The sequence below is a fragment of the Thermobia domestica genome, chromosome 8 (genome assembly GCF_964235325.1).
Source record: "Thermobia domestica chromosome 8, izTheDome1.hap1.1, whole genome shotgun sequence".
Classification (NCBI taxonomy): Eukaryota; Metazoa; Arthropoda; class Insecta; order Zygentoma; family Lepismatidae; genus Thermobia; species Thermobia domestica.
The window spans coordinates 136,576,917-136,589,318 of NC_137461.1; the positions used below are offsets into that span (position 1 = coordinate 136,576,917).

The window sequence follows — 12,402 nt, forward strand, 5'->3', positions numbered from 1 at the left end:
AAGTGATGGCACTAGTATGCTGGCAAGCTAGTCCCTGAGTGGAATAATGCTGTAGTCCAGGAACATTACTACAAGTTTTCTCCGTTTTCGCGAGTTTTTTAAAATGTGCCATACATCGGTATTCCCTACAATACTTCAATTAACGTTATAATGCTTTGCCTGCGATTTGTAAATCAAAACACGCACTCTGGCATTTGTACGATACTTGACGACGGACACTTAGATATTCTTAAGGTGGCAAAAAAAAAAAAAAAAAAAAAAAAAAAAAAAAAAAAAAAAAAAAAAGCAATAGTATTTACAAAGTTCATAAGCGCAACGAACATAGAAACTGTTATTTTTGTCGTCAACATAACGATTTCAAAGATTATGTGCCGATTCCTGGAAGTGATTGAGGTTACCTGATATATTCGAAAATATAAACAGATGGAAAAATAAAGCTTAATAGTCGTTAGTTTATTTAAGGATTATTCATTAAAATGAAACATGCTGATTAGTGTACGTAACTTACATAATGCTGAACAAAAATTTACATAGTACAACTGTAGTTTGTATAATACTAATGAGTAAATATTACAAAACAATGGACAAATATTTTAATAAGGAAATAAAGTATTAATTTTTGACTCTACCCACAACCAGATTTTGACTACAAGATATTCTTTGGTACATATCCAGTATCCGTGCATATTTTCGTTCGAAAATACTTGCATAGTCTTTGCTAAGAAGTGTGAGAGTATATTATTGTCAGAAGAAATCTTTCCAAAATCACTGTCTATATTACTACTTGACATACGTTCAAGTATTTCTTTTATTCCAGCTTGCTCTTCAGAATTCAAAATTTCGGGAACTACATCAAAGAGTGATATGAGAATAGCTCTTGCCGCTTCAAATAATGTATCTTTTAGATTTTTAACCTTAGGTTTTTCAGTTGTTGTTTTCTGATAATTGCTTTCCTGATTCGAGTCATGATAATTCACAGGGGGAAAATATTTCTCATTTAAATTCGGGACGATATTATTAGTGTGAACAGGATTTTGAACATTCATGTTGTCGCTGTACCATTTGATACCACTTGCAATGAGATTGAGAAGCGGGTCATCTTTGTAAGTAGTATTCATCGTGTTTAACACTGAAAAAAGTTTTGATAAGTCCAAGGAATTTTCTTCAACTTGTCTTTTTACGAGACGAGATTCACTTTTTATTATGCCAACCACAGCTGTTCCAACGTAACAGAAACCGAGACCAAACTCTAACCTGTATTCTTCGTGCCAATGTAAGAGCCGCTTCCAGAATTCTCTCAGCGTTGAAGACTGTCCAGTCTTTTGTGAAGCACGGCTTTGTACTGACTCATGATTGAGACTGTTTAGGTTCTGATCCAAGCGCCGGAGTGAACCTTGATCATCACTGTTTAAGGGAAGACTCACTTGTTCTCTTTGAGAAGCCATTTCAATGCCATCAATAGAAGTCCTGCAACAACAAAACAATTATGAACACAATGAAGAGGGAAATGTCAGCTCAAAAATCACTTCATTCAGATAAACTTTGAAATCTTAATAACTCAGGAATAGTTCTTCTTTTTATATACTTTTCTTGAGTATCTGTCCAAATGAAACATAATTATAAAAACAACTGAATTTATATATTTAAAAAAAAAACCTGATTAATAATAATAACAGCACTCATTACACTACGAATTACATGTGCTTCCTTTAGTATGACACATCTTAATCAAGTATGATCTTCACTCAGAATTAAAATTGAGAAAATAGTTCCCTATTTATTATTATTTTAATAAGTCGGCCGATTATTTTCCCTCTAATTATTAATAGTCTTTTTCTTAAAATTTTGAGTTAATTAATAGATTTCAAGACTTCATTAGACTGTGGTTTTCTGTAAATTAAACAAGACGTGTCAAAGTTAAGGTATGAAGAAATTAGTGTGGTTTTAATGAATCTTTCATCCCAGAATTATTGATGCTACAAATATATGGGCATGCAAATCGACTTTAGAACATAACAATGCAATGATCTAAAATATTAAAATTAGTTTAAACAACTAGGTTAAACATTATTATTATTATTATTATTATTATTATTATTATTGACCGTGTTTACCCATATTTTGTGTTCATAGTTATGCTTTCATTTTTATGTATTTATATACATTCCTTTCTCATCATCACCGTCTCCCTTAGCCTAGCCGTCATAACCGTGAGACATAAAACTCAAAAGATTTCATTTCATTTTTCAATATGTAGACAAATTTATTTCATTCCTAATTTTGCTGATTTTGCAAGTAGTAAGTATGTGCGTAAAGAAATATCTGTCACCGGTAGGAAAATACAAATGTTACAGGTGCAGTCTGCTAGTTAACACTATATTTTGCTACATGTAAAATACATATATAAGATAAAAACTTAATTATTATTGGCACCGATTAGTATATTTTTTTAGCAAAACAAAAGCTCGTATTTTTATTTTCTCGAAAACTACGCATGAGAATGTATCCTAAGGTATGTAATTTTATTGACTTTGATGTGATCTACTGATTGATATGCATATATGTCTTATATTTGGACATTATTTTAGTTAAATAGCAATTAAAATTTAGGAGTTAATGATAATTTAAGGCTAAATCTCATTATCCACACTATGTACTGTCATCTTGCTAATGTTATAATGAAGAAGTTAATGAGGGTATATTTCAATGTCAGTTTCACCTCAATAAGTGGCATGATTCTCGTAGAGCATCAATTTTTAGATTTACAAAGAAATAAATTTGTCTGCATTTTCTCGAAAATTACACATGAACTTATACACTTACGCATATAATTTTGCTAAATTTAATAAGACCTATTAGTTTATATATATATATATATACATATATATATATATATATATATATATATATATATATATATATATATATATATATATATATATATATATATATATATAGGGTGTTTCAGATAAAACGTCCAGTGCTTATAAATCCGAAACGGCTGAGAATAAAAAGATGAAACAAAAACTGAGATAGGAAAATGTCATAGGGCGCATCACATGGTGTTGTTGCGGTGACCCACAGAGCCCTCCTTCAAGGGGGCCCAGGGGCCAACTTCAAATTTTCAAATAGGAACATGTATTGAATCATACCTCATTCAATAGTACTTGAAAAACGAAACAACTTTTGTAGGAAACAATTTTCAATTTGGGCTGCCGTTTTTAAATGGCCGCAAAAAGTGGGTTCTATATCAGATAAAACGTCCAGTGCTTATAAATCCGAAATGGCTGAGAATAAAAAGATGAAACAAAAACTGAGATAGGGAAATGTCATAGGGCGCATCACATGGTGTTGTCGTGGTGACCCACAGGGCCGTCCTTCAAGGGGGCCCAGGGTCCAACTTCAAATTTTCAAACGGGAACATGTATTGAATCATACCTCATTCAATAGTCCTTGAAATACGAAACAACTTTTGTAGGAAACAATTTTCGATTTGGGGCACCGTTTTCAAAATGGCCGCAAAAAGTCCTGTATCAGTTTGAAGTTGACACTTGGGCCCCCTTCACGGAGTTTCCTGAGGGTCACCACAACAACACCACTTGATATGCTTTATCATCGTTTCTATCTCAGTTTTTGTTTCATCTCTCTATTCTCAGCCGTTTCTGAGTTAGGCCTATAAGCACTGGACGCTGTATCTGATACAGGACACTTTTTGCGGCCATTTTGAAAACGGTGGCTCAGATCGAAAATTGTTTCCTACAAAAGTTGTTTCACTTTTCAAGTACTATTGAATGAGGTATGATTCAATACGTGTTCCCATTTGAAAATTTGAAGTTGGCCCCTGGGCCTCCTTGAAAGAGGGCCGTGGGGGTCTCCACAACAACACCATGTGATGTGTCCTATGACATTTTCCTATCTCAGTTTTTGTTTCATCTTTTTATTCTCAACCATTTCGGATTTATAAGCACTGGACGTTTTATCTGATATAGGACCCACTTTTTGCGGCCATTTAAAAACGGTGGCCCAAATCGAAAATTGTTTCCTACAAAAGTTGTTTCGTTTTTCAAGTACTATTGAATGAGGTATGATTTAATACATATTCCTATTTGAAAATTTGAAGTTGGCCCCTGGCCCCCCTTGAAGGAGGGCCCTGTGGGTCACCACAACAACACCATGATGACAGTTTCCTATCTCAGTTTTTGTTTCATCTTTTTATTCTCAGCCATTTCGGATTTATAAGCACTGGACATTTTATCTGAAACACCCTGTATATTACTTCCAGAGGAACTACTTGAGTTTTACTGAAGTAGGATCTAGATTAAGTTTATGTTTCATTTTAGAGAAATATATGTTTTTCAAATAGTGGGACAACAGTAGCACTTTAAATTATTTCAATTAATTTGGAAATTTAAAAGCTTTAAGTTTTACGTCCCACGATTATGCCGGCTAGGCTAAAGAAGACGCTAATGATTAGAAATAGTGGAGTGAGAAAAGTAAGAGTAAACGGGAGAACCCCGGGAAAATCTAAGCACGCAGGACATTTTTCCCCGTTAAATGCTAATAATAGCGTAGTTTCAAATAAGTTTTGAAAATTGTCGATCAAGCATTTTAGGTGATATTGAAGGAGAAAAAAAATAATAACTGCAGGAAAGGTCAATATGTTGATTGATTTCTCAATAATGTGGCTGGTCATAGTCTTTTGGTGCTGTAATGTCAAAGAGTTTGAGTACAGTTCCAAATGAATAAGTGTAGCTCAAATAAAATAGCTCCGATAAATCGCCATATTATTGTATTTATCTATTGCAATATAAACGGTAACACAACGGCAAGGGAAAAAATGGTTCCGATATAAAGGAGAATCAGACACTACAGATCCTATTGCTTATCATGTTATCCTTGTTCTAAATTGTAGAGATACTTTTTTATTATTATTTAATTGCCTCTATCTGTCATATAACCCTTGCAATATATAAACTTCAGCAAATAATAATTGAGAATTATACTTTTTTTTCACATTTTGAAAATGGATTACATCCATAATAATAGTAACGAAAAACTTTAATGACAACGGCAGTTCTAACACACGAACAAGGTCGTTCGTAATATATAAGACAAAAATGATTGACATAAAGATTATATGAAGATCGTCCATGGTAAGTGGGACCAAAAGTAAATATGAGGATCGTTCAATACGTCCTTTGAAAATCCGACAGATGACACTTATAATATAGAAAACAGTTTGCTTTCAGTAAGTGTCATTCCTCACTAGACTGTTGTTAAGTTTCAGCTATATCCGTCACGTGGTTTCTTTGTCATAGTCGATTGTAGAAGTCGATTTTGTTTAGAAAGATGAAAAGAAATTAGTTTAGTGCGGTTATTAAACACTTCTATTTAAAAGGTTTAACACCGAAAGACATCAAAGCCGAGTTGGTTGAAGTTCATGGCACATCTGCTCCTGTATGCGACTGTTTACAGTTGGGTAAATGAGTTTAAACGTGGCACACCGTTCGGTAAACATGAACATCGTTCGGGACGTCCCACAGTGGGGCGAAAACGCAAAAAGCTGGCCAAAAGTTAAAAAAAAAAAAAAAAAAAAAAAACGAAAGTTAGTAATATAGGAATTTTTTATGTAGTTGACTAGAGTGATGTTAGAAGGGCCCAAATCCATAAATAGAATAGGGTTTTTACTTTATTCCGACTACCTGAGCCACTCTTAAGTAGACGCTTCAGCAGGTCAAAGGCGTAGAGAACAATAGAAGAATTGTGACGCGTCCGTTTAAACTGTTGTAACTTTCGAGCGCGTTCATAATTTTTAAATCTATAAAGTTTTCCTATATCGTACTGCTAAGTAGAATAAGTGTATGAAGTGAAAAATTAATAATAATGATGTAATAATTATAATTTGAATCGCAAGTCAGGCAAAATTTTCACATTGTTATATATTCTATTAACTTAAACATTTGAAAACATTATGTGCACCTTCGTGCACCACGTTCATATTTTGTAGAATGGTAGTCTCAAAATTAATTAATGCTGTCGACAAAAACGTAGCTGCCAAAACGTGCCAATTACGAAGCGTGTTGATGTTAATTATTGTTCATATAATGTTACAGTGACAAGCCGTTGCAGTTATCATAACCGAATCAAATACCAATAATTTGTGACATTTAAGTAATAATACATTTCTAATAAATAAGAACGTAAGTAACAAGTAATTGTTCATCAAAATATGTGAAAAAAGTGAATGTTGTTAAAGATACATTCTGAAAATTACGAAGTATGTTGACATTCTTGTTATTCCGCCATTTTGTTTTTTCAACTTTAGTTGCAGAATCGTAATCAGCAATCTCAATAACCCCTTTATCGCCACTTTTGAGAACATTTCTACGACTTTTTCGACTTTTGCAAATTTTATTCCGCCATTTTGTTTTTTTTCAACGTTAGTTGCAGAATCGTAATCAGAAACCTCAATAACCCCTTAACACTAAATTTTATTCAATTTGAATATAGTTATCATATTTTGGCCAGCTTTTTGCGTTTTCGCCCCACTGTGCGTCCAGTGGAAGCGACTTCTCCGAAATGATAGACAAAATTCATATTGGTTTTGAGTGATCGATGAATCAAAGTACACGAAATAGTTAAGACTACAGGCGTATCACTAGGTACAGGACTTCACGAAAAATTGGGTTTGAAAAACATCTCGGCAAGATGGGCAACGCGTTTGCTCATTGGAAAATAAATGCAATCGTGTGATTAATTCGGAGGCTGTTTTGGCGCTTTTTTGTCTCAATCCCGATAAGTTTCTGTGTCGATTCATAACAATGGACGGGACATGGATACACTACTACACTTCAGGAAGAAAGGAAAAGTCAAAAGTTTTTTTTTTAAGACGATTCAGCTCCGAAGAAGGGGAAGACGACGAAATAACAGCCCACAAGATGATGGTCACAGTTTTTTGGGATGCACGCGGAATCATCTACATCAATTACTTAGAAAGAGGACAGACGATAAATGGAGAGTATTATGCGTCGTTATTGGATCAATTTAGAGAAGAAATCAAGAAGAAACGTCCTCATTTGATAAAGAAAAAATCTCTTCCATCAAGAAATGGACAGGTGCACACCTGCGCAGTTTCGATTGCGAAAATTATGGAATTCTAATTACAACACCCATTATATTCACCAGATTTGGCCCCCAGTATTTTTTTTTTATTTCCAAACTTGAAGAAATGGTTTGGTGGAAAACGATTCACGTTGAACGAGGTCATCGCCCAAGCAGATGCCTATTTTTAAGCACCTTCCGAAATCCTACTTGGACGACTTAAAAAGGTTGGGGAAAAGTCAGAAAAAATGTGTCGAGCTAAAAGATTATGTTAGATTTTTTTTTAATTTTCAGATTTAAAAAAAAAAATCTTCTAAGGACTTATTCAATGATCCTACTACTAAGGTCGTATGTGGGAGGGGCCACGTTAAAACTCTTATGATGCTAATGTTCAGTATATTTTCTAAATCGAGAAATAATAAATAGTTTATTTTTTTTTAATATAATGACCAGAAGAGCTAGTGAATTATCACTAGTCTCATGCTATAATGTATTGAAGTAAAGCAAATATATTAAAATGTATTCATACCTTGTCACGTTTGTTAGTTGAGTCCTTCTACCACATATTTGAGATGATATTTCAAAGTATGGTTTGAACTTAGGATCTAATACATTTAGGTACGGTGTTGCCTGTGAATACAAATAACAATTGATTAAATATACATATAAAAATGGGAATTCATTGTAGACTCAACAAAGGAATCGTTATACCAAAATTGTATATAAAGGCACCTCATATAATTGAGCGACGGACGTCTTCACATCTGGAGCGTCATGCTCTTTTAATTGTGCAATTGTGATTTCGTACATAATTTTAATTTTTGACAAAGTTTAGTTTTTGTACAATTTTTATATATTATTGCATCTTTTTTATATGTACTGAGCCTCTAACCCCAAGTATTTTTACAAATAGTGTGAAAACAAATCTACTTCGAACAGGCGAATTCGTCCATGTTGGAACGCGCCGTTTTATACAAATCTACTTTTTCAAAAACATGTAAAACAAATTTAGTGAAGCAGTTCACTGGGCCATAAGACCGGGACTTTCTTTATAAATCTCCCGACAGGGAGGTAACTAGAACTAGGTACACCTCGGTTCCCAAGTCTGTAACTTGGAGTAAAAAAAAAAATCTTGAACAATTTGAAACACAAATAAAAACTATATTTGACAATTTTTGACGGGTACTCATCTTAAGAGATGCCAAATATCATGTTCTATTGGGCCCCAACATTGTGGGCTATCACATGGCATCGTAGTTTCCATTGCAGCAAGCTCAAGCGTAGAACAGGCATTGGATTTCTGTCCCACTCCTCCCTGCAAAGTTTTCAGAGACTGTCCAGCTTGCATGGGCGGCGATGTTGAAGTCGTCGTTCCAACAGTCCATAGGCGTAAAATTCCATTGGACTGGCATCTGGTCTTTTCACAGGAATGTTTTCAAACGGAATCACACGAATTCCTCTGTCATTTCTTAATAATAATAATAATAATAATAAAACGTACTGATGTTCTGACGGTATTACTCGAAGCCTTGTCCATATGGATTATCACTGGTTCGCGTCCATTCCATACAATTATGGGATCTCTTCGATAGATAGGTGTCAATGAATTCTTGGAAGGATCTTGCATTCACCTTCACGTTTTTGTTCACCTTGCATATCACCAACTTACCCTCTGTCCGAAACGCGTAACAATCATAAAGCCACAAGGGAGACTTTCCCTGCACTGACGAACAAAATTTGCTGCGCCCCTTACCGTCAATGGTATGTGATCGCCCGAATGTGACTGCTAGTAGTGAGATGGACATTGTGACAACTTTCTTCCATTTAGAACCCGCCAGGTACTTCTCATACAGTTTCCTGCAGTTCGTCTTACGTTCGGCAATGTGACGCGATAGCAGATGGTGTACAAGAGCCTTCCACACACTAGGGATGGCCTTTTTCGAAAAATCTGTTTTCCGATTTTCAGAAATTTCATTTTTCGTTTTCCGCTTTTTCGAATTTTTTTTCGTTTTTTCGAAAATTTTTTCGTTTTTTGAAAGATTTTTCGTTTTCTCGAAAAAAAAATCGTTTTTCGACAAAAAATTCGTTTTCCATTTTTCGATGATTTTTTGTTTCTCGAAAAGTTTTTGAATTCGTGGAATGATAATGTAGGAGGAAATGGGAGTAACCCGGGAAAGCACACGGACACGATGTCTGCCACGAACTTACTTGACCTGAGATCAAATGCACAAGAGGTAAGCGTTCTAACACTGAGCTATCGTGCCCCCTTGGATTTGGATTTAATGAAAGGATAGTGTATAATGTCTACTATTAACGAAACTCATCCAATCACGACCAAAATGAGTATGGTTATGGACTGCGATGTATTTAGTACACACATTAAATATTAAGATGTTTGGGACTTTGGTTCCAGAGTTATGGCTAATCAAATTTGTGTTTTAAGTTAGTGATATCAATAAATTTCACTAAGACGCATTTGATTAAACTCAAATGATCTTGACGAAAGTTGGTAAGATCGTAAATATTGACAAGCTTGGTATGCATGGAAGCTCAGTATAAAATAATATGGTGTACAGACTTTTTGCTCCTGAGTTATTAGGTATCAATGTTAGGTTTGGAATCAGTGAAATCAAGAAATTTCATTAAAGCGCGAAAGATGGCCAATTTTTACCAAACTTGGCAAGGTGGTAGATCTTGACGAGCTTAGTAACTATAAAGGTAACCAAGATAGATCTGTCGCTTTTACACCCAACACCTTCAAACATCAATATGTAACCTAAGACATACCTGGAAGATCAAAAATAGTCTTCATCGGCATCGACGACCTTCTGCCAACGTTTTGGAAGGCCATGTATTCCATCGCGGTAGAACTTGGTGGGCTGTGAAGCGAAGAAGGTATCAAGTACATTTTTCACCTCTACTAGGGATTTGAACTGGCGTCCTGTAAGTTGATTGTTCAAGGAATGGAACAGGTGATAATCGGACGGTGCAATGTCCGGGGGAGTATGGCGGATGCAATAATGTTTCCCATTCAAAGTGTAGAATGGCGTCCCGAGTCATATTAGCCATGTGGGGCTTAGCGTTGTCCTGTAGCAGGAGGACCCCTTTGCGATTCAAAAGTGCTGGCTCTAGAGTCTTGAGTTTTTTTCTTGAACACGGTTCAACTGCTGACAATACACAGTTCCATTGATGCTCTGACTAGCTGGTAGCAGTATTTTTTTTTCTCAAAATACTATCCAGAAAATTAGGACTTGAACTTAGTAAAATAAAGAAATTTCATTAAAACGCGTTAAACTCATCCGATATTGGCCAAAGTTGATATGGTCATAGACTTGAACGAGTCTGGTACGCGCGCGAGCTCAGCACGAAATATTGTGATGCACAGACCTTTGGTTCTCGTTCTTGAGGGATATAAATTAGAAATAATAATTCACAAAAGTAAACTGTAAAATTTATATTTTACAGAATATTAAAAAAGAATTATTTACTTATAGTGATTATTAATGTGTGAACGACAATATGGCACTGCTGTATCGCCGGACCAATTTGAAAATCGAAAAAATGGAGCAAAATATACTGCATTCGGTTATATTTGGTTGGTTTACATTAAGTTAAGTTAGATTATGTTATTAGGTGCGCAGTTTTACTATACGGATCCATAGTATAAGTAGTAGTAGGAGTAGGGGTAGTAGTAGTAGTAGTAGGAACGGGTTAGAACCCAGGGGTTGGTTGGGTTCTGTTCTCAACATGAAATTGGCAAATTAAAGATTTGCCCAATTTTTTCTGTATATTTTACAATCTATGGGTCCGTATAGTAAAACAAGTGTACCTCTCCGCGAAATAGTCCATCCGCCTCCACACATAGTGCCGCTTACAACATCAAAAACAACCAGCAAATACAATCACTTTCTGAGCTTTTACTATTCCCCTTACCTGACTTTCAATCACTCTTCCTCATAAACTTAAATAAATTCTCAAATTGACCCGGTAATTTTCCTAAAATTGGTCCGGCGATACAGCAGTTACCCGACAATATATTTTATAATATAAAAAAAGATTAACAAATTACCAAATAGAAGGATTCTGTATGAACTGATCGTGATAGTATCAGGCTACTCTGTAATAAATTGACTTTTAACAATTGATTTTAATAAAATATGAAACATGAAGTGATTATATGTACTGATACTGATTTTAAAGACTTCTCACTAAGATCCCCCATTCATTTCTCTTATTTTCTATAACTAATTAAGTCAGTATCAAAAACAATTTGATTGCTTTCAAAAATAGGCATTTTAATACTAACAAAATACTATTGAATGGTTTGTTTGTTCTAAAGATGTTTTATATACGGTAGGACAAAGAACTAAGTATCTGACTATAATAATCTCATCAAACGAGAATTCAAATTTTAAATAGGTGGGTCTTCGTTTTCGTATTAGTTTTTACTGCTACTAACTTCAGTAGAAGAATACTACTAAGATGAAATATTTTTTACTTGGTTGTTTGTTGAAGTTCAGCGTCCCTTTCCAGTATCGAGCGAGACTATACAAGACGTGGACCTACCATACATTTTAAAGTGGAATCCGAACCACCATAACACGTTCAATGTTTTCCCACTCTGCATCAAAGGAATACGTGATAGCCATTAGACCAGTGGGCAGGGCTTGAAATCTTTTCTTCGAATTATGAAATTATATATTTAAAAGAAACGTTTGACGCTTCCTAATACCTCTCAAGTTCTATGAGAAAAAAATATTGTAACCAGAGATATAGTAAGGTTTATCACTTTCGGTTGCATTAAACTTAGAGATGGAAACTACCATTGTGGCACAGAATCCATATCAAAAACTGCTTCCGGCTATCGTTTTTCTTTACTATAAAACCGGAAATGTTAGTTTATCACACTATTTCCGGTTTACATAGAGGGATAGCGATCGAGATGACAATCTTCAAATCCTGGATTCATATGTATAAACATATCTCGTTATCTCTTATTATTTTAGGTCTATGGTGATCACTATTGAAATTAGAAGTGGTAACAAATTCCTACCACAGGATAAAACTTGGAGATAGTCTATTGCGAAGGTAGTGAATTCATGCTTCTCGCTAACTATTGCCATGCTTGCTATATGTTGATCAATACTGAAACCGAGAGTTGTGATCAGGGGCGGATCCAGGACGGACTTCTGGGAGGGTTGTAATACTGCTACTTAGAGCTATTTTAAGAGCTCCAAACTCTGGAATGGATTTTGTTTATATATCTATAAAATAGGAAAGTGTCCTCTTCTGGGGGGGGGG

General features: G+C 34.8%; 1 protein-coding gene across 1 annotated transcript in view; it reads right to left on the reverse strand.

The window, feature by feature from the left end:
• Positions 1–432: 432 nt before the first annotated feature.
• Positions 433–12,402, reverse strand: part of LOC145693232 (uncharacterized) — a 34,925-nt gene continuing 22,955 nt past the window's right edge. Inside the window, exons 4-5 of the mRNA XM_081769035.1 lie at positions 7,631–7,731; positions 433–1,467 (exon numbers count right to left, since the gene is read on the reverse strand). Of these exons, the coding sequence (XP_081625161.1) occupies positions 594–1,467; positions 7,631–7,731 (975 nt within the window). The 3' untranslated portion in view covers positions 433–593. The remainder of the gene's footprint in view (positions 1,468–7,630; positions 7,732–12,402) is intronic.